This window comes from Bos taurus, chromosome 29, assembly GCF_002263795.3.
Source record: "Bos taurus isolate L1 Dominette 01449 registration number 42190680 breed Hereford chromosome 29, ARS-UCD2.0, whole genome shotgun sequence".
NCBI lineage: Eukaryota > Metazoa > Chordata > Mammalia > Artiodactyla > Bovidae > Bos > Bos taurus.
The window spans coordinates 29,647,286-29,669,629 of record NC_037356.1 but is presented as its reverse complement, the minus strand read 5'-3'; the positions used below and the strand labels follow the sequence as shown (position 1 = coordinate 29,669,629).

The 22,344-nt window shown below is 49.4% G+C and overlaps 1 protein-coding gene and 1 pseudogene across 1 annotated transcript in view; one reads left to right on the top strand and one right to left on the bottom strand.

Annotated features, from left to right (window-relative positions):
• Positions 1-20,612, bottom strand: part of DCPS (decapping enzyme, scavenger) — a 42,800-nt gene extending 22,188 nt beyond the window's left edge. The window contains 2 exon segments of the mRNA NM_174695.3: positions 18,535-18,709; positions 20,395-20,612. Coding sequence (NP_777120.2) covers positions 18,535-18,709; positions 20,395-20,595 — 376 coding nt within the window. The 5' untranslated portion in view covers positions 20,596-20,612.
• Positions 20,613-20,840: 228 nt separating this feature from the next.
• Positions 20,841-22,279, top strand: LOC132344190 (ferritin light chain-like; annotated as a pseudogene).
• The last annotated feature ends 65 nt before the right edge of the window (positions 22,280-22,344 follow it).

Below are 22,344 nucleotides of genomic sequence, written 5' to 3'. Positions count from 1 at the left end.
CATCTCCTGTTTCCATTTCCGCCATACTTTCAATTTCTAAGAGCATTTAAAAACTTCCTTTTTAGTAGTATTTTGTTCTTCTGCTTTTTTTTTTCCCCCCTGCCATGATGTTTTAATCTCCATGTCTGGAAGACTTCATGACTCAGGCCTGGGCTATGTGGAAACATAATGAGCTACACTTAAATAAAGTTTCCTACCTTGAGAGTGAGTTTAACCTTGTCTAATCTTTTGCTTTCTTTGCTTTTATAATTTCTCTCTGAGATTAATGATATCTTTGAAAATTTCTTCTCCCGAATAGCTTCTATCTCCTCCAAGTCTCTTTCTTGTCCTTGGTTCCTTTTCCTTGCCTCTTCTTTTTCAACTGAGGCATTACTCAAAAGTCTGGCCAACCGGCCTGTCCACTCACTCATATTTTAGAGTGTGAAGATGCTGGAGGGAAGCTTGCTGACACAGGAGAGCTTCATGACCATCAGGCTATTCCTTTGCACGTGATAGAGCCCCTGAGAGCTGAAGTCTTTTCTCTTGAGCTGCTCAGATTCCCCAGAAAATTCTTCCAATTTCACACATGGAGGTAGGGGCCTGGCAGATAGCACTGAGTGAGGAGGAAGAGAAGCAGGTGGGCAGAGGGAGGGCGGGCAGGGTTCCTCTCAGGGTTCACCGAATCTGCGGACTGCTACTTAACCATCTGCATTTCTGTGCCACGACTCCACTGACACCAAAAATCTCTAGACCCTCCGTTTTAACCTCTCCAGCGATGACCAGTCCTGTGAAGTGGAGAAGGGATTTCAGTGGCTGTGGCTCGCATTCCCCTTGGCCGGCTCAGGTTTACCCTCTCCAACCTGCCACGCCAGTTCCTCCTCCTCCATTCGCCTCCTTGGTTTGTCTCCTCTCCCTCAAGTCTTAATGGGTTAACTTTATTTAAAGGCAAATCGTTTGAAGCCCTTTTGAGTGAGCGTTTTAAAGGAAGCAGCTGGGCACCTGAACTGCCCACTTTTAACTGGAAGCCCAGGTTCCTGTCCTATGTCTCCCTCCTCGTACTTTATTTTTTCTTCTTAGCCATTTACTGCCACTTGGCGTATTTATCTGTTCTTTATGTTCCCCGCCCTGCAGCTGCACGCACCTCAGCTCCCTGAGAGCAGAAACGCTGTTCTGTGCACTGGGTGTGCCATGCCTGAAACAGACCCGAAATGAACTGTGACACGGTCTACACAGCAGAATATATACTGTGCCAAGTTACTGTTACAAGCGTGAGTGCATGGACCACTACACGCACAGAAGTGCACACAGAGAACAGTCCAAAAAAGTCAGGACATGTTCTAAGATGTGACCTATCTCTGGGCAGTCGAGTTGAATGTAACTGTAATTTTTAAAATTAGTTTTTCAGGGTACTCATTGACAGAGGAGCCTGGCAGGCTACAGTCCGTGGGGTCACAAAGTGTTGGACACGACTGAGCAACTTTCACTTTCCATTTTCTAAAACAACTATGGATCACTTTATAACACATTTATTAAGAACATAAAAATAAGCTGCTCCTGAAAACCGAAGCCCAGAGAGGTTAAGTAAGTTACCCAAGGCCACACAGCCGGCAAGGGGTGGAGCTGAGACCTGAACCCAGCGGTCTGACTTCTCTGTGCAACAAGGCTTTCCCTGCCGCAGGGCTAGCCCTTTTCAGGCCCTTTCCTGAGAAACCTGTGGTGCCGCCACTTTCCCCAAAAAGCAGCCCTGTCAGACTGGAGAAACACGATTCGTTCCAGCTCCTCCCGGAGACACAGAAACAGCTGTCAGCAAAACCGAAGAGCTCAGCAAGGAGCCAGAGCAATGGGAGCTGCAGACTGGGAGGTCTGGGAGGACGTCGGCGTGAGCAGAGGCCGACCACGGGCTGCTGGCCACAGTGCCCCCTGGAGGGCAGGAAGTGGGGGCACACTCCCCTCCGGCGTGGGGGGGCTGTCTGAGGAGCAGCCCCCACAGGGTGTGCAGCCAGAGGCGGGGCTGGAATGGGCTCCGGACGGGAGGGTGGATGGGTGAGGATGACCCCCCTCACAACAGAGATCCATGACTCATTCAACATCCGGGGGTGGTACCAAGCGCCCCGGCACCCTCCCAGTCTGACAGCGCGGGACGGTGGGGAAGGAGGCCTGGGGCGGGGTGGTTGCAGCCCTTGTAGGACTCAGGGCAGCCGTTCTTTCTCTGTAAGGACGCTACGGCAGTGGGAAGGGTCATAGCGACGCGCCCCAGGTGACAGCAGCCAGCCCTTCCACACCCGCTCTCTCTCTCCGCAGCCTGAGGAGTGGGCCGGCATGCCCATGGCTGGCACACCTTGGTGAGGGTCTCCTGAATGCCCTTCTCTGATAATTGAAGCCAGCCCTGCCACCCCGCCCAGACATGAAGGCCCAGTTGCTTTCGGAAATGGGAAGCAGGCAGGGCTCTGGGAAGGAAAGCGCAGCTGTCTTTCTTGCTCTCTGCCAGAGCGGGCTTAGCCAAATCCCCAGGAAAATGCTGCTGCACATGAAACATGAAAATGCAAACCACAGACAGTCTGCCCGCCTTCCCACACACATGTTCAGACAAGCCTGCTCTCCAGCGCGGCTGCTGGCTTCTCCACGATGAGGTCACTGCTACGGCCAGGCCTGTGATTTCGGCTCCCCCTTCATTATCGTGGGCCAGTTTCAACTTATTTGACCCAGATGTGCAGGCCCAAGGGAGCAGGGGAGAGGCAAGAGCGAAGCGTGAGAGGGGTGTGAAGCCCACCCTGCCCCTCCCTGCACAGGAGCCACGTAGAGCCTCACGGGCGATGGGCTGCGGCCCGGGCCAGCAGGGCCCCCCGCTGGAGCACCCCAAGAGAAGGCTGGCAAGGGGGTCTCGCAGGACCTGCCATTTTCGTTCCTCTTCTTGGGGACTTCCCTCGGCTGGATGACGCACTCCTCAGCCCTGGCATCATGGTGAGCAGAGAGCTGGCTGGAGGCCGCAGAGGAGGCCTGGGGCGGGGTGTGCACTGTCCCCCGCTGAGGGTGCTGGAAGTACTCAAGTGAGGCCTGAAAAGACCTCCATCCGGATCAAGGATAAACAGCGCCAAAGGGTGTGGTTGGGATCTAACTGGAAGCTCCAACCACCCCATAGCAAACCTCCAAACTGCTTATTATCCGTCTCAGTGAAAAGCACAGGAGACGGGGGAAGATGCAGATGCTGATGGTAGCAAGATCCTGGCTCTGGCAGCTTCCTTCCTGCCCCTCCTCGGTCCTCCCAGGCCCGGGAGGGTCATGGGGGGGTCTGATGAGACCCGAAGGTCCAGGCCATAAACTCAGTGACTCTGGATGCAGCCCCAGGGGTTACATCTTCGGATATGGGGCGGCTGCAGCAGGATGGTACTCCACAAAGGTCCTTCTGAACAGAAGGGAGAGATCTGCTATCTAACAAAACAATGGAACTGCCAACCGACAGTCCTGGTTAGAGCTGCAAGACCCTTTCCCCCACAGGCAGGAAGATACCGTTCTGCAGTCCAGCAGACTAGACTATAAGGTCTATTAGACTGACTATTCAGGAGTCCCAAAATATGGCCTCAATTTTGACTTCCTGTCTAAAGGCATCACCTGGCTTCACTCTGAGAGGGGCAAAAGTGCCAAGCCTCAGGGCAGCCTGAGTGCTGATGCGAAGGGAGGAGAAGGCCACGGGCACAGGCCTTCCTGGGAGTCAGGGCTACTGGAACTCCAGGCCATCATCACGCACGGAGAAGCATGGATTTGAAGCGGGCTGCCCAGGCTGAAGTGGAGCAGCCATCCTGTGGGTAATCCACCCTCGCCCACTGGCCCTGAGAGAGCAGACTTTCTGCTGACTCGAGCCTTAAGACAGCCACAGAGTCTTGGCGTCCTGCCCCCTCTGAGAGAGAGAGGGAACAAGAACACACAGGCCTCGTGGTGGTGGCCACATTTCAGCTCAGGCTCTATTTGCTTCTAAACAGGCTCTGAACACAGTGGCTTTTCCCAGCCTCGTGGAAGCCATGAGCCTAAACACAGAACTGAACAGAGGCTTCCGTTCCAGCCTGTGGAGGGAAGAGACGGGGGCACACAAGAGGCTGCACTCATGGGCTCTCCGAGCGGAGCTGGCAGAGGGGATGAGTACAGGCCAGTCAGACAGCTGAGAGGAAGGCAGAGCCCGTTCTGGATCAAGGACTCTACTCGGGTGGCAGAGACTTCCCATCTTGAAGTTTCTGCTTGCTCTGATCCCATTGTCCCTCCAAGCCCTAGAGAGGGCCCTGGCTCGCTAGTGTTGGAAGCCCTGAAGCACCCAGGGAGAGAAGCAGAACTGTGCCATCTTTCGGTGGCCTCTACTGACCAAGAGAGACTTCCCGTGGGCTCGCTCACCTTTCCCCAGCTCCATTAAACAAGCCCCCTTTCAGGACCTGCCAGGTGTCCAGTAGCTCAGACTCTATGCTCCCAATGCAGGAGGCTCAGGTTCAGTCCCTGGTCAGGGAATTAGATCCCACGTGCTGCAACCAAGAGTTTGCAAGCTGCAATTAAAGATCCTGCATGCTGCAATTAAGACCTGGTGCCGGGAAATAAATAAATATTTAAAAAAAAAAGAAGCCCCTTTCTGGACTTCCCGGGTGCCCAGAGGCTAGGACTCCGTGCTCCCAATGCAGCGGGGGTGTAGGGGGTAGAGGTCCTGGGTTTGATCCCTGGTCAGGGGATTCAGTCCCATATGCCACACCTAAGAGTTTTCATGCTGCAAATAAGGCACAGCACAGCCAAACAAAATTTTTTTTCACAAAAAAGAGAAGCAGCAGCCCCATTTCAAAGCCCAGCTAATGCTAGGAGCCCACTCTGCTGCTCTGTCCACATTGCTGGCCCCACCTGCCTCCCCGACTCCAAGTGTGGGAGGCGCTGCCTCTGCACGGTCCACCCCATCCCAGCGGCACCCCTCCATGGCCACCTGCTCCTCACCAGCATCTCCCAGGTACGTCGCTGTAGGCAGGTATAAAGAACCTCCAGAGTTTGGAGTGAGTGTATTTGGGAGTACACAGCACTTGTTGATGAACTGACAAGCATTCAGGCTGTGAAGTAAAGACACAGCCAGAGGCCCCAGTTCCACCTCATCTTTTGGGTTGATTTATTTTTAAAAATAATTTTTACTATCGTTTGCCCATACCATGCGGCATGTGGGATCTTTGTTTCCCAACCAGGAACTGAACCCACAACTCCTGCAGTGGAAGTGCAGAGTCTTAACCACTGGACCACCAGAGACGTCCCCAGGCTAAACTTTTGCTCTGCTTCTTTGTTTGGTTTGTCTGGGGAAGAGGTTAATGTCCTAAACAATCTCTATCAGAACATCACAGGATTATAGTCTCAAATGATTCAGAAGTCTAGCCCCCAATCCTTTTCATTGAAGTAATCACCAGTAATAGGTAAGGTGCTCATTATTCCAGCCTTTTGATGGATGAATGTAGATATTCATGTAGAATAAATGTAGACATTTAATGAATGTAGATGTATATGAACGTATCTACATAAAGGTGCTTTTCTAGCACAAGAGGGAGGACCCTTTATGTTACCTGTGACCTCAGAACCCTCCCTCGTTAGTCCAGGCAGATCATCTTCCTCTGTTGTAACAATCAGTACGCACATACCTCATCTTATTAACCCCTTCATACACACAGGGCCATTTAGGTTATTTTTGCTCTTACTTTTCATTTTTTATATCACAAACAATGTTACAATGGACACCCTGGCCCGCTCTTTCTGATATGCACAAATGACTGCCTAAGTCAGACCCCTGCAGAAATGCTAGGTCAGAGGGACCCAGGTTTCACAATCTTACGGATCTGGCCATGTCTAGCCAATACCCCACCCACCGTGCAGGAGCACTGAGGACACTCTGCGTGCAAGAGGGTTCGGGAGAAACAAGGTGCCTGTCTCAGCTCACCAACACTAGCTCCACTGGCTGTGGCCTCAGTGGGGTAACGTCTCTGTGGTCTAAGCCCCACCCGGCACACGGACACATGTGAGGAAGGCCCCCATTTCCTATTTAATAGTGATTCTCGGAACATTTCAAAAACCCACTGCAATGCAGTGATGAAATACAAATAGGAACAAACCCATAAGAGGGAACGTGAAGGGGCAAGCAGCAGAAAACAAGAGACCGCGATTCATTTCCCAAGGTTAGGAAGTGGAAGGCAGGGTGTGAGTGGATGAGGACCGCAGGGGAGGAAGCTGTAGCCTGGACCACCATCAGGGCCACAGGCAGCGCATCGCCAGCCTCCCCACGCGAACCAGGAAGAGGATGTGGGCTCTGAACAAGCAGGGACAGAGGGCAGGACAGGAAACAGAGCTGGAAACCAGGACCAACTAAGGGCCCCTCTAGGGACTTCCCTGGTGGCCCAGGGGTTAAGACTCCATGCTCCCAATGCAAGGGCACCTGACTTTGACCCCTGGTCAGGGAACTAGATCCCACAGACCACAAATAAGGATCCCATATGCCTCAATGAAGATCCCACAGGCCACAGCAGACACTTGGTACAGCTAAGTAAATGAATATTTCTTTAAAAAGAAAAATAATAAAGAGCCCCTCTAGAGAAGAGCTGTACCAACTAGCTTCATCCATGGCCTACTTCCATCGTGGGGGCAGGCAGTTAATGCAGGGGAAAACAGAGGATTGTGCTCCCAAGATATTAACCCTTGGACTGGAACAGGGGTAATTCTTAAAGAATGTGGAAAATTTAAAGAGATGGGAATACCAGACCACCTTATTTGCCTCCTGAGAAACCTGTATTCAGGTCAAGAGGCAACAGTTAGAACCAGACATGGAACAACGGACTGGTTCCAAATTGGGAAAGGTATACGTCAAGGTGTATACTGTCACCCTGGTTATTTAACTTATAGGCAGAGTACATCATGCTAAATGCCTGGCTGGATGAAGCACAAGCTGGAATCAAGAATGCCAGGAGAAACATCAATAACCTCAGACATGCAGATGACACCACCCTTATGGCAGAAATTAAAGAGGAACTAAAGAGCCTCTTGATGAAAATGAAAGAGGAGAGTGAAAAAGCTGGCTGAAAACTCAACATTCAAAAAAACTAAGATCATGGCATCTGGTCCCAACACTTCATGGCAAACAGATGGGGAAACAATGGAAACAGTGACAGACTTTATTTTCTTGGGCTCCAAAATCACTGCAGATGGTGACTGCAGGCATGAAATTAAAAGATGCTTGCTCCTTGGAATAAAAGCTATGACAAACCTAGACAGGATATTAAAAACCAGAGATACTATTTTAGCGACAAAGGTCCATATAGTCAAAGCTATGGTTTTTCCAGTCATGAAAGGATGTGACAGTTGGACCATAAAGAAAGCTGAGAGCCGAATAATTGATGCTTTTGAACTGTGGTGTTGGAGAAGACTCTTGAGAGTCCCTTGAAATGCAAGGAGATCAAACCAGTCAATCCTAAAGGAAATCAGTCCTGAATATTCATTGGAAGGACTGATGCTGAAATTGAAGCTCCAATACTTCGGTCACCTGATGCGAAGAACTGACTCACTGGAAAAGACCCTGATGCTAGGAAAGATTGAAGGCAGGAGGAGAAGGGGATGCCAGAGGATGAGATGGTTGGATGGTATCACCGACTCTTTGGACATGAGTTTAAGGGAAGCCTGGCGTGTTGCAGTCCATGGTGTCACAAAGACTCGGACACGACTGAGCAACTGAACTGACTGGAGCAGGAGCAGACGAACTCTCTATACAAAGTGTGACAGTCAATTTGTGGGGCATTGCTGGTTACATACAGCCTCTGTGGCACATTCTTCTTAGTTTTCTATTTTTTTTTTTAAACTAACCCTTTAAAAATATAAATACCACACTTATCTCACAGGCCTCACAAAAGGAAGCAGGCCAGATGTGGTCCATGAGCTACCGTGGACTAGAGAGTACAAAGGCTCCAGACTGGGCTGGTACCTCCAAACTCAGGCAAGGCCAGCCAGCAAGCCCTGCTCTCTGTCTATACAGCTAGCCGTCCAAGAGAGACCTGTGGGGGCAACAGACCTAACTCAGTTTGCTAGACTATCAGCCTGGTTCTTCATTTTTAAACACAAATGAACCGGGACTTTCCTGGCAGCCCAGTGGATAGGACTCTGCGCTTCTGCTGCTGAGGGCCCAGGTTCAATCCCTACTGGGGGAACTAAGATCCCACGAGCTGTACTGCATGGCCGAAAAAAAATTTTAAACTTAAAAAAAATAATAAACATAACTGAACTAACATTCACCAGGCACTAAGGGAAAGCCAGCCGTCTGAAAAAGAATGACCAAAATAAACAACCAGAACCAGATCCCAGAGGAAACGGGATCATTTAAGGGTCAGGAGATAATTTTTAAAACAATTCTAATTAGTGTGTCCGAGAACGTCAACCCAATTTGGCTTCTGTGAAGCAAGAGCAAGATGCTATGAAAATGAAATAATCAGAGGACCAGAGGGAGAAAAATTAAAAAATGAGGCTCCCAAATGAAAACCTTCACTAGGAAGTCTGGAGGACAATGTTAAGACCGTCCACGAGACTCCAGAAAGGAAAGACGTAGATGGGGGCAGGGACAGGACAGAACCAGCACACAGGACCAATCCAGGACGTCTAACCACTAACAGGATTTCAAGGAAGAGGAAATAAAGGAAACGCAGAGGAGGAAATTACCAAAGAAATGACAGGAAAAATGTTCAGAGTGAAAGGCCGACATAACACTTTAAACTGAAAGGGTCCAAAAGCACCCAGCAGTGAATGAAAAAAAAAGTCTCACCGAAACACAGCCTTACAAAACCCCGGTACACTAAAGACAGAGGACATCCTATACACTTCCAAAGAAGGAAACTAATAAAGCAAAACAAAACAGGAAAATCCAACAAGAAAAAAATGAAGTTCACTATAGAGAAATGAGAATTAAACTGGTGTTAGATATCTTACTGGGCTTCCCTGGTGGCTCAGTGGTAAAGAATCCACCTGCCAATGCAGGAGACACGGGTTCAATCCTTGGGTGGAAAAGATCCCCTGAAGGAGGGCGTGGCAACCCACTCCATTATTCTTGCCTGGAAAATCCCACGGAGAGGAGCCTGGTGGGCAACAATCCATGGGGTATCTTATTAGCAATGATGGATGCTATAAGACAAGAGATTAATGCATCTGATGTTTGCAGGGGAAATAAATTCAAATACTGTACTCAGTCGAATCATCAATTAAAAGTGAGGGCAAAACAAAAGACTCAAAAGTTTTCCTCCCATTTATTCTTTCTGAGAAAGTACTTCAGAATGCATTTTCTAAAAAAGAACAAAATAATATAATTTGCAGCAACATGAATGGACCTAGAAATTACCATATTGAGTGAAGTAAGTCACAGATGACATCAGTTATATGTGGAATCTTAAAAAAGGATACAAATGAACTTACCTACAAAACAGAAATAGAGTCACAGATGTAGGGAACAAACAAACCAGGGGGTGAGGGTAGGGGGGATAAACTGGAAGACCGGGGCTGACATATAAACACCACTATATAGAGAGATAACCACTAAGGACCTGCTGTGCAGTACCGGGAACTCTACTCCACACTCTGTAATGACCACATGGGAAAAGAATCTAAAAACGAGTGGAGATCCGGATACGGACAACTGATTTCACTCTGCTGTACGCCTGAAACTAACACAACAGTGTAGATCAGCTACACTCCCCCCAAAACAATTTTTTTTTAAGTAAACAAGGACTGCACTTCAGCTAAACCAGAGTAAAACAAAAATGAAAAAGACACAGCGCCCAGAAGACAGACACTGGCTCTAACCCAGGGAAGCTGTGGAGGCAAGTCTGTTATGAGTCTGAGGCATGCCTCAAGAACTAGGTCTCCAGACTGAAGCCAGGAAAAAGCGTTCCAGAAACAAAACTTCCAGAAAGAAAAAAGGAAATACCATTCAACAGATTACTAAATTAAATGGCTAGGTACTTTCAAAAACAGAGTACAGATCCTCCTCACCTTACGATGGGGTTACATGCAGATAAAGCCATCATAAGTTGAAAACGCATTTGCAACACCTAACCTACCGAGCATCGTGCTCAGTCTAGCTTACCCCAAACATGCTCAGAACACTTATCTTAGCCTACAGCTGGGCACCACCATCTACCACAGAGTCTGTTTTATTATAAAGTGTCACAAATCTCACATAAATGAATACTATGAAAATGAAAGTGTTAGTCGCTCAGTCGTGTCCGACTCTTTGCGACCCCATGGACTATAGGCCCCCAGGCTCCTCTATCCATGGGATTTTCCAGGCAAGAATACTGGAGTGGGTTGCCATTTCCTTCTGCATGTAGCTTGCCGGGCTTCTCTATCTGTGGAATTCTTCAGGTAAGAATACTGGAGAGGGTAGCCATTTCTCTCTCCAGGGTATCTTCCCCATCCACGGATGGAACCCAGGTCTCCCACATTGTAGGCAGATTCTTTACTGTCTGAGCCACCAGGGAAGCCCAACTGAATACTATACTGAAAGTTAAAAACCGGATGGTTTTAAGTGGTTTGCCTCCATGTCTCGGGATTGCCTGGAAAATACAAGTACAGCTGACAGAGAAGCTGACAGACAGCAAAGGATAGAAGTGCCGGGAAGGGAAGGGAAGGCTTTTCGATATTTCCCCTGACAGAGTGATACAACTTAGAGTATGTGGAAGTGAAAGTCACTCAGTTGTGTCTGACTCTTTGTGCCATGGACTATATACAGTCCATGGAACTCTCCAGGCCAGAATACTGCAGTGGGTAGCCTTTCCCTTCTCCAGGGGATCTTCCCAACCCAGGGATAAAACCCAGGTCTCCCACATTGGAGGCGAACTCTTTACCAGCTGAGCCACCAGGGAAGCCCAAGAATACTGGAGTGGGCAGCCAATCTGTTCTCCAGGGGAACTTCCCAACCCAGGAATCGAACTGGGGTCTCCTGCATTACAGGAGGATTCTTTACCAGCTGAGCTACCAGGGAAGCCCAGAGTATGTGGAATAAGGACTAAAGATTTCAGTACATTTAGGATTCCAAAGGCAATTAAAAAACAACAACAACTTGAAAATAATAATGTAAATATCAAAAACTGGGAGAAGGAGGGAGAGGGGTGAGGAAAATATAAAGGAGGCTTCCATCTTCCACCATGGGAAACCAATAATGTCAAAATCTGATAAATCAAGGAAGAGCTGCATAAGCATACTGTTCAATTATGTGTCTGGAAGAAACCACTAGAAGCACTAAATCCCAGAAATTGTCTTAACGGTAGTCACTTCTGGAAGGCAGAACCAGGGTTGGGGAGAGTGGTATTAGAGCCTGTCTATCCAGATAAGCCTCAGCGCCATTTGATTATCTGACCATGTGACTGCGTGACTTTGTTAAATGCCCCAGCCTACTCCTGACGTTCTTATTTAGTAGGTCCAAACTCTGCATTCGAAATTCGAAATTCTGATGACCTGTGCTACTTTAACAACCGTCTGTGCTAAGTCGCTTCAGTCGTGTCTGACTCTTTGCGACCCCATGGACTACAGCCCTCCAGGCTCCTCTGTCCATGGGATTCTCCAGGCAAGAATACTGGAGTAGGTTGCCATTTTCTTCTCCAGGGGATCTTCCCAGGGATCAAACCCACATCTCTACATCTCCTGCATTGGCAGGCAGGTTCTTTACCACTAGCGCCACCCAGGAAGCCCCGAGGTGCTTTAAGAACCACATGAATAATATCTCCTCTGTGTTCTATTCAAAGCTGAGAAATGATGGTTCTCCAAGCTCCTGTGACATAGAAGCCCCCTGATGTGGACTTTGATTCAGAGAAACTGAGTCTCAGAGCAATTCCGTGACCTGGCCTGGAGGTGCCCACTGGCCCTGAGCCTGGGCTATTTCTCGTATTGATGAGGCTGGCGCCCTTCCACACCCTGCTCCGGACTGGCCAGCCGAGACCTGTCTGGCCAGGCTTCCTCCGCGGGTCATTATTCAGACAGCACTTGTCCTTTGGCTCAGCTGGGCTGGGAGGGCCGCCAAGGACACCCGAAGGGATGGGTGAGAGGCCAGTGCCAGTCTGTGCTGGAGTGGACCCACGGAGCCTGGTGCCAGCTCTGTCCTCCTGGCAGGAGGACCACATGCGATCCCCCTCTGCCTGCCTGCATCGGCCCCGAGTGGGCACCGCACACCACAGGGCTCCCTCGTCCGCAGGAGAAGAAGGGGAGCAGAACCGGAAGTCTACTGGTACCCCAAACCGGGAGAGAGGAAGGGGCCTTAGTCAAACACTTTGACTTTCAGCAAGAGTGACTAGAAACCAAACTGGAGAACGAGGGGAGAGGCCTATAATGTAGCAGGGTATGTTGTCAGTTTCTCTAAGGGCCTGCCAGCTTTTAATTTTTAATTGGGAAATATACAGCACATATTAACATGTGTATATACACATATACAAATACTTCATGTTCACATATATATATACATATACACATACATATACATTTGATGTTGTTCAGTCACGCTAAGTGGTGTCCAACTCTGCGACCCCATGGATTACAGCACGCCAGGCTTCCCTGTTCTTCACTATCTCCTGGAGTTTGCTCAAACTCATGTCCATTGAGTCTACCTAACCATCTCTTTCTCTGTTGTCCCCTTCTCCTCCTGCCCTCAATCTTCCCCAGCATTAAGGTCTTTTCCAGTGAGTCAACTCTTTGCATCAGGTGGCCAAAGAACTGGAGTTTCAGCTTCATCATCAGTCCTTCCAATGAATATTCAGGGTTGCTATCCTTTAGGATTGACTGGTTTGATCTCTTTGTAGTCCAAGGGACTCTCAAGAGTCTCCTCCAGCACCACAGTTTGAGAGTATCAATTCTTCGGGGCTCAACCTTCTTTACAGTCCAACTCTCATATGTACAGATGTTGAGAGTTATTCAGTCCCTAAGTACACCAATATTTAATATATGTATATGTCCATAAATCTATATTCCATTTAAAGACCTAAAGGAACATCCGCTTATGGAGCACACAGCCCTAGAAACAAATAATACCTGAACTCTGCATCACCCCCAACAGGGATAATCATTTGCTGAATTAGGGGTTGATCATTTCTTTTTTTATCTTCCTAGTTTCATGAGGCCTGTGTGCATTCCTAAGCAGTGTATTGTTTAGTTCTGCTTGTTTTTCAACCTTATCTAATCGGAATCTTGCAACTCACACTTTCTGTCTTGCCCTCTGGGTGGCAGGGGGAATGGGGGCGCTGGAGGTGGGTGGGGGGTGGAGGGGTGGAGGTGGCGGGGTGGTTGCGGCGGGGAAGTCATCCTTCAGGAAGAGTGTATGTAGCCGCAGCTCCTCAGTGTTCACTGGATGGAGAAGTCGTCCATGCAAGATTTACTTACAGACTCTATTGTCAGTTGCTATCTGGACTATTTCTAGTTTTCTTCTATGCTGCCTGGAAAACTCTTCCAGGAGTGGTTGGCCTTTTAACGTGCTCCTTCTCCAGAGCCTGGGTTTTGCCTCTGCACAGGGCACAGGAGGAACACCAGGCCAGTAGCTAAGAGTTCCTGGGGCTTCCCAGGTAGAGCCAGTCGTAAAGAATCCGCCCACCAATACAGGAGATGCAAGAGATGCAGGTTCAATCCCTGGGTTGGGAAGATCGCCTGGAGGAGGAAATGGCAACCCACTCCAGTATTCTTGCCTGGGAAATCCCATGAACAGAGGAGTCTGGTGGACTACAGTCCACGGGGTTGCAAAGAGTTGGACACGACTGAGCACACGGCTAGAGTTCTGGGAGTTCCCTACAGCCACGAGATGATGCGATTCCCGGGATCCCTCTCTCCGTGGCCCGGCCTCCCTCACTCACAGAAGCCTTTTGCCCTGAACCTGAGATCCCCGCCCCTGCTCTAACAGCAGAAAAACAATGGCCTTCTTTGAGGCAGTCCGGATTTCTGAGTCACACCCCCCTCCCTACTGTCTGCCCCTTCTTCCCCAGGTAAGGAAACACAGCTCTCAATGAAAGGGCTCCATTGACCAGCCATGGGTGCGAGAGCGTGAGAGCGAGAGCAGGAGGGGACCCCGCCTCTACCTGCCTGGACCCAGCCACCTGGCCCGCTCGGTCCTCACGCTGGCCACGTGGCCACGGGGGAACAAAGGAAACACACCCATGGTCAGAGCCAGGCATTTCTCCATATGTTACATATATTGTTCCACTTAAGGCTCATGTAATTTTAGAGGTGGGAAAATAACAATAAAAGATGACAAACATTTGTGAATACACACCATATGCCACTGTGCTAAAGGCTTTATATACCTTATCCCAGTGAGTCATAAACCACAATAGTGGTGATTAAATTAACTTGGAGGTTAAGACCAGTATTTAAAAAAAAAAAAGGAAACAGACGAGACTGGAATAAAGATGAGTATACTAGAGCATGTCGCACGATGTAAAGGTGTTGCTTTGTGAGCTTTTTCTTTCCCTTCAATTCACGGATATTTATTTCCCTGGGCTGGGTCAAAATGTAAAATTTATCCTCTCACTGTGGGTAGAGGTTAAAAAACTTTACAATGCCCCTTCCTGTCTTATCCTGACGTAGGTTCAGGTGCTAACCTAATTTAACAAGAAAATAACTGCAGCGACTTCCTCAGCCTCATCTCGGTTCACACACCTTGGTCAGCACCCACCCACCAGGCTCCTGAAACAGCGGCTTCCCCGCCCCTTCCTCTTTCCTCCCCCAGTGCTGTGGCCTCAGCCCAGAACATTCTCCCCGCCCCCTCACCAGCTCTCTGCACAGCTGGTTCCTTTCCATCGCTCCGGCCCCAGCGTGGGGGTCATGTCCGCAGAGTTCCTGGCCTGCGGCCCGAGCAGCCCCTTTCCTGTTCTTGGGTCGTGTGGACGTGCGTCTCCTGGTTGCTGTCTGCCTTCCCCGTGTGAGCCCAAAGGAGACACTATCCGAGGTCCTCGCGGACGCACCTGGCACCGGGCACACAGTTGTGGTTGAGTCGCTGAGTCGTGTCCAACTCTTTGTGACCCGTGGACCGCAGCACGCCAGGCTTCCCTGACCTTCACTACCTCCCGGGGTTTGCTCACATTCATGTCCGTTAAGTTGGTGATGCCATCCGACCATCTCATCCTTACCCCCTTCTCCTTTTGCCTTCAATCTTTCCCAGCACAGGGGTCTTTTCTAATAAGTCAGCTCTTCATGTCACATGGCCAACAACTTCCCAATTTGTTGGATGAATACAGACACTCTCAGGTCCTCGTGTTGGTAAAGAGCAAAGCCAGGGTCCCATCCTGGGTGTGCCTGAGCCCTTGACCCCTGCACTACACAGGAAAACTCAGACACAGCACCTACTGGCCCTGGCCCCATCACGGGGAAGTCTGGGCGCTTGGCTGGGTGGGGCTCCGACCCCCAGTGCTCTCCTAGGGCAACAGGGTGTGTGTGGTGGGGTGGGGAGGGGGGACACGGTGGGCTCTTGTGGTCAGCTGAGAACCTGGAAGAGATAAGCGAGGAAACAGCAAATCCTGAGGCTAGAAGAAACTGGCCAAAGAATGGAGAAATACCAGAAAAGATCATGCGGGCGGTCAAAGATCATGCGGGCGGCCAGCTCAGAAATAAGCTGGTGACTAGGTCACACAGAGTCGGACATGACTGAAGTGACTTGGCGGCGGCAGCAGGATTCAAGAGGTGGGGCTGAAAAGCCAGAGGACCAAGGCCAGAGGAGCGGTCCGCAGGAACACTGTGGCCTTGCTGCCCCCTGGTGGCTGTGGAATGCTTGGCCCCCAGAGGGGGAAAAAAAGGGTGGGCTGGCCTGTGGGATCCACTCTTCAGAGGTCATTTACTGAGGGTTTGGTGTAGGCCTGGTTGCTGGGGACTGGAAATGAGGCTGACATGGCTCCAACTGACAAGGACCGCTGTTCCCTACATCCAGGCAGTGACCCCACTCTGACAGGATTATTCCCCCTTTTCAAGTAACTTCGGGGAGCCACCTCCCTCAAACGGGCCTCAGAGGGCACAGATGGTATGTCACTCATCTCTGGAGCCCCAGCACCAGGACAGGGCCTGGCACGTCAGAACAGTCATAGCGGCTACTATTTCACAAGTGCTAAGTGCCTCCACGGCAGAAAGTGAAGAGGAACTAAAAAGCCTCTTGGTGAAAGTGAAAGAGGAGAGTGAAAAAGTTGGCTTAAAGCTCAACATTCAGAAAACTAAGATCATGGCATCTGGTCCCATCATTTCATGGAAAATAGATGGGGAAACAGTGGAAACAGTGTCAGACTTTATTTTTTTGGGCTCCAAAATCACTGCAAATGGTGACTGCAGCCATGAAATTAAAAGACTCCTTGGAAGGAAAGTTATGACCAACCTAGATAGCATATTAAAAAGCAGAGATATGACTTCGCCAACAAACGTCCATCTAGTCAAGGCTATGGTTTTTCCAGTGGTCATGTATGGATGTGAGAGTTGGACTGTGAAGAAGGCTGAGTGCCGAAGAACTGATGCTTTTGAACTGTGGTGCTGGAGAAGACTCTTGCGAGTCCCTTGGCAAGGAGATCCAACCAGTGTATCCTAAAGGAGACCAGTCCTGGGTGTTCACTGGAAGGACTGATGGTGAGGCTGAAACTCCAATACTTTGGCCACCTCATGCGAAGAGTTGACTCATTGGAAAAGATCCTGATGCTGGGAGGGATTGGGGGCAGGAGGAGAAGGGGACGAAAGAGGATGAGATGGCTGGATGGCATCACCGACTCGATGCACGTGAGTTTGGGTGAACTCCAGGAGCTGGTGATGGACAGGGAGGCCTGGCGTGCTGCAATTCATGGCGTCGCAAAGAGTCCGACACAACTGAGTGACTGAACTGAACTGAACTGATGAAAGGTTTGCTTGTCTCACATCAAGTGTTCACATATATTTCCGAAGGACAACAACAGCACCCTTTCTTGGGGGTACAGAAAACACTACGCCTATCCAAAAGACTGTGGCAGGATATCTGTAAAGCCAAGCTGTTCCTAAATGCTAGAGGGCAAAAAAAGAAAGCTATTAGAAGACTGCCCTGTGCTGCAAAGCAGATTCCAGGATTTCCTGGTTGGAAGGAACCTTCAAGGTCAACCAGCCTCCCTCATGTTTTCCACAAAGCTGCCTCCTGAATCTAATCATGGAAAGGAAAAGAGCTCACAGCATGACTAGCTTTTGGCATGGAATATTCTTCCTCTTTTTGTTCAGTCACTAAGTCATGCCGGACTCTTTGTGACCATGTGGACTGCAGCACATCAGGCTCCTCTATCCTCCACCATTTCCCAGAATTTGCTCAAATTTATGTCCATTGAGTTGGTGATGCGATCTCACCATCTCATCCTCTGTCACCCCCTTCTCCTTTTACCTTCAATCTTTCCCAGTGTCAGGGTCTTTTAGAATGAATCAGTTCTTCTTCTTAACAAATTAAAAAGTATTAATACTTATGATCAAAACCAAATCTCTGGGACTTCCCTAATGATCCAGTGGTTAAGCATCCACGTTTATACTTCAGGAGGCGCTGGTTCAATCCCTGGTTGGGGAACTAAGATCTCCCACATGCCAACCAGGGCAGCCAAAAAAGAAATCATTAAAAAAAAAAACCCAAATCTCTGCTTTTCTTTTCCCCTCAGTTCAAGTGTAATAAAACTACAAAAGATCGAAAGTGATACCCTACCTCTGTACACATCAGGTGGCCTGCCCATAATACAGCTCAGGCCGTTTCCTCCAGAAGAAGAAAGGCTGGCCTCCCCAACCTCTGCAGGAAAGGCCTGCCTGGTCGCACATCACATTTGGACTAAGTACAAGGTCTTGTGTTTCAGGCAACCATAAATGACCAAAAATCTCTGCTTCTTAACTCACAAAATCCTCCCCTTCTCAAGTCCCTCCTCAATTACACTTCCTGTCTCCCCACCCTAGACAGTGAGTTCCTTCCGGAAACTAACTGATCTTACAGCACCCAGCACACTGCTCATTCCATAGCCATGTGATGAAAGCAACTCCTTGATCAACTAAAGATCTCAGTTTTTCTGCTACCTATTTGCTGTGTGATCTTGGACAGCTTTCTTAACCTTCCCAAACTTCAGTTTCCTCCTCCGTAAAGTCCTACCAAAATAGGGCTGTTCTGAAGACTAAATACAATGACACATGTAGAATACTTAAAACTGGTGGCCAGTACAACATAAAGGGTTTAAGAAGTACAGACAATCACCATTATTCCTATGAATCACACTCCCGCCCCAAAGCACATCATGCTGGAGCTGAGTTTCTCAGCCTTGACACCACCACCATTTCTTTGTTGTGGGGGCCCATCCGGTGCTTTGTAGGTTATTTAGCAGCATCTCTGGTCTCCATCCTCTAGGAACCAGCAACACCCTACCTCCCCAGTTCTGACAACCAAAAATGTCTTCATAGAATGCCAAGCGTCCCCTCCTCCTTCACAGGGGACCACTGTAACTGGAACATGTAAATCTGTAGTGGAGTGGTCATTGTTCCCCTATTTCCCCACCATCACACTCTCCCCGCAGACAGCCACCTCCACTCCTGTCTTACCACTGAGTTGCCTTGGAGGGAAAAGGTGATAGGTGCTGTAGACATCATTGGAGAACTGGAGCTGGAGCTCAGGACTGCCCTTCAGGAGCTGGGCCACCTGGTCCACCTGGAAAGGCGTCTTCTCTAGGATCACGACAGCATCCTCCCCATCCCCGTCCCCAGATGCCTCATTCACCTGTGGGGGAGACACCATCAGTGGGCCCAGAGGCAGAACCACTGGGGAGGCCCGGAGAGCAAACATAAACGCTCCCAGGGCCTCTGCAATCCCAACACTTGGGGTTTCCTTCCCTGCAGTCTTCCCTCTGGGGAAGTCTAGCCAAAGGTACTCATGTTTCCTCCCACAGAAGACATCTCATCAGCCTAAATCCTTGTGGCATCCTTCTTCTGAAAGATGCAAAGCTTCTCCACTATCTTCTCTTTTAGGCTCATAAGGCCTCTGTCAAATTCTCCCCATTTTACAGATGAAGAATCTGAGGTCTAGAGAAGATTAAGTGACCTGCCCAAAGTGACACAAATAGTCAACGCTGAAACAGAAAGTAGAATCTCTTGGGTATCCCAACTAGCTTCAAGCTCCAAGGTTCTCTTGGTTAAAATCTTCAGCAGGAACTGCAGACTGAAGACAGGTGGGCTCAGAGAACCACACAGAACCTTGCTAAAAAACAAGAGATGCAGGGATTTCCCCGGTGGTCGAGTAGTTAAGACTCCACACTTCCAATGCAGGAGGCATGGGTTCCAGCCCTGGTCAGGGAACTAGGATCCTGCATGGCCAAAAAAATGAGACACAGAGATAGGCTCAGATGCCTCAGACAGGTTCCCCCGAGCTTCCAAAAGTGAAAGCTCTTGCCAGGAGTTCTGGAGAACCCTCTGACAGCCTCCTCACTAGTTCTTGGGGTGGTCTTCAGTCTCTCCTGAGTCCGTGCTAGAAAGCTGAGCACATAGTATTTGAGCCAGCGGTGTCTGTCTACTGGCAGATACTGTGCATTCCTGGAGATCAAAGATAGTAATTCTCATCAGTGCTGGCCTGTCAGCTCATGGCATGTAGAACTGGACCAGCAATTGAATAAACTGTCTCCCCTGTTGGGGTGGAGTCCTGCAGAGCAAGGATCAAACCTCCTGCAGTCTCTATGTCACTGCCTGGGGCCTGGATGAACAAGACCATCCAGCAACATTTACTAGCTTCTGACAGAAGATGAGATGGTTGGATGGCATCACTAACTCCATGGACATGAGTTTGAGCAAGCTCTGGGAGTTGGTGATGGACAGGGAAGCCTGGCGTGCTGCGATTCATGGGGTCACAAAGAGTCTGACACCACTGAGCAACTGAACTGAACTACAAACTTACAGTAAAGAATCCGCCTGCAATGTAGGAGAGGTGGGTTCCATCCCTGGAGAAGGGAATGGCAACCCACTCCAGTATTCTTGCCTGGAGAACCCCTTGGAGAGAGGAGCCTAGTGGGATACAGCCCATGGGGTCGCAAAGAGTCGGACAGGGCTGAACGACTAACACTTTCACTTTCACTAGCATCTTACAGGTTTAATGAATGAACGATGAATCCTTAGGGACTTCAACATGTGATTTTTAATCGGCAACACACTCTACTGGTGTTAGTTCTTTATTTTAGTAAAAGAGGAATTAAGAAATTTAGCCTTACGCGTGTTAATTCCCTTAGTTAATTTCACGGATAATCCTGTCCCTTCCACCAACCAACCCTCGGATGCATATTAGTGCACTCTGCCTCCCCTGTCCCAGGATTGGTATTTTCCGAAGAATCTATTTAAAAAAAAAAGCAAAATCCGCCTCCGAGGCGACGATTGGGTCACCCCCTTCCGTATCCCCTCCCCAGAACTGCCTATTGGTACCTTCCCGTGCAGGAAAATGATTTTGTCCCGCGCAGACTCCCTCAGCACTTTTTTCACCCTAAAGCCGGAGAAAGGTAAGCGGACAGGGGCAGAAGTACCATTCCCAACGCCCGCTTCCTCTCCCTCTGTGCTGGATGCCTCCGCCTCCTCGGCGTCCAGTTCGCGCTTTCTCTTGCTCTGCTGATGGGCTAGCTCCGCCATGCTGCCGGGCGGGAGGTGTGCGCCTGCGCAAACCTCACAAGCTCCTCCCACCCCGACAGAAGTGGCGACTACAACTCCCGACGTGCTTCGGGCCCAGAGACGGGGGCTCTTCTGGCGCTAAGGAGCCTAGGGGCTCGGATTCCTGGGACCTCCTCCCATCCAGCGTTTTAATTCGAGGTTACTTGTCCTTGATCCCCTTGTGCTGGCCCGCCCTCGTGGAGACCGGTGCTGAGGGAAAAGAGAAGGCAGCAGGTCTCTAAACAGGAGGGCTAGAGAGACTGCCATGTAAAAATTGTATTTATAATTTCTCTGCAACATCTCTAAGGGGCCACCACCTCAATAAAAGGCCAACTACCTAAAAATTTTTTTAAAAGCTGTCCCACTGGAGGAAACAAGATGTTTAGGAAACTTATCTGCGTCAACATCTGGCTCTGGAGAGAAGGGGGAAAAACAAAAATCCTGAAAACTTGTAATCACTGGTCAGTTTCCATTCAGGTTTAGAATTCAGATTCATACTGCCTACATGATCCAGGAACTCAAACTGAAAAATCTATTTCAGCCAGTTTTGTAGTCTTCACCTCTTGTTGTTTAGTCGCTGCGTTGTGTCCGACTGTTTGCAACCCCGTGGACTGTAGCCCTCCAGGCTCCTCTGTCCATGGGATTTTCTAGGCAAGAATACTGGAGTGGGTAGCCATTCCCTTCTCCAGGGGATCTTTCCCACCGAGGGATCAAACCTGTGTCTCCTGCATCAGCAGGCAGAATCACCAGGGAAGCTCACCAGTAACACATAAAAAGTATAAGTTAAAAATAACTTGTAGTTCCCTCTGCAGTGGATCCCTCTCTTGCTTCAACAGTGCTTGGATGGAACAGACCCAGGGATGCCCCTCGCTCCAGCCTCCGACCACCAGTGGAGCCTTCAGAATCAGTCACTCAGCTGTCCACTATCACCAGGAGCAGCCACAACCATTTTGGGGAGCTTAACTCCTTATTACAGATTAACCATGAGCTCCCAGATTGGTCAGAATTATTCCACTGAGGTGGTGGCTGCTGTCAGTCACTTACACTGCAGGCCTTCTACACCTACCTCTCTCTGGGCTTCTATTTGGACCGCAACATTGTGGCTCTGGAGGGTGTGGGCCACTTCTTTTGCAAATTGGCCACGGAGAAGCACGAGGGCCCTCAAGCATCTCTTGAAAATGCCAAGCCAGTGCAGCAGCTGGACCCTCTTCCTGGAGGTGCAGAAGCCGTCTCAAGAGGAGTGGGGTAAAAGCCAGGACGCTATTGAAGCTGCCCTTCTCCTGGAGACGAACCTAGAACAGGCCATTTTGGATCTGCATGGCCTGCGTTCTGCCCGTGCAGACCCCCACATCTGTGACTTCCTGGAGACCCACTTCCTAGATAAGGAGGTGAAACTCATCAAGAAAACAGGTGACCACCCAACCAACCTTCACAGTCTGGCTGGTCCCCAGGCAGGACTGGATGAATATCTCTTCAAAAGGCTCACCCTCAAGCAAGACTAGGACCCTCTGGAGCCCAGGGGCCTTTTAGGAACCACCCTAACATCAGGGCTTCTGCCTGAAGCCCCTCTCTATAGCCACTAGGCAGCTTTTTAACATCCTGGAGCCCTCTCTCAAGCTTTGGACCAAATGGAAAAAGTAAAGCTTTTTGCAGCACAAAATAAATAAAAATACCTTTTACACTAGCAACAGAAAATATGACATGCTAAGGACTAAATCTCATAAAAAATGT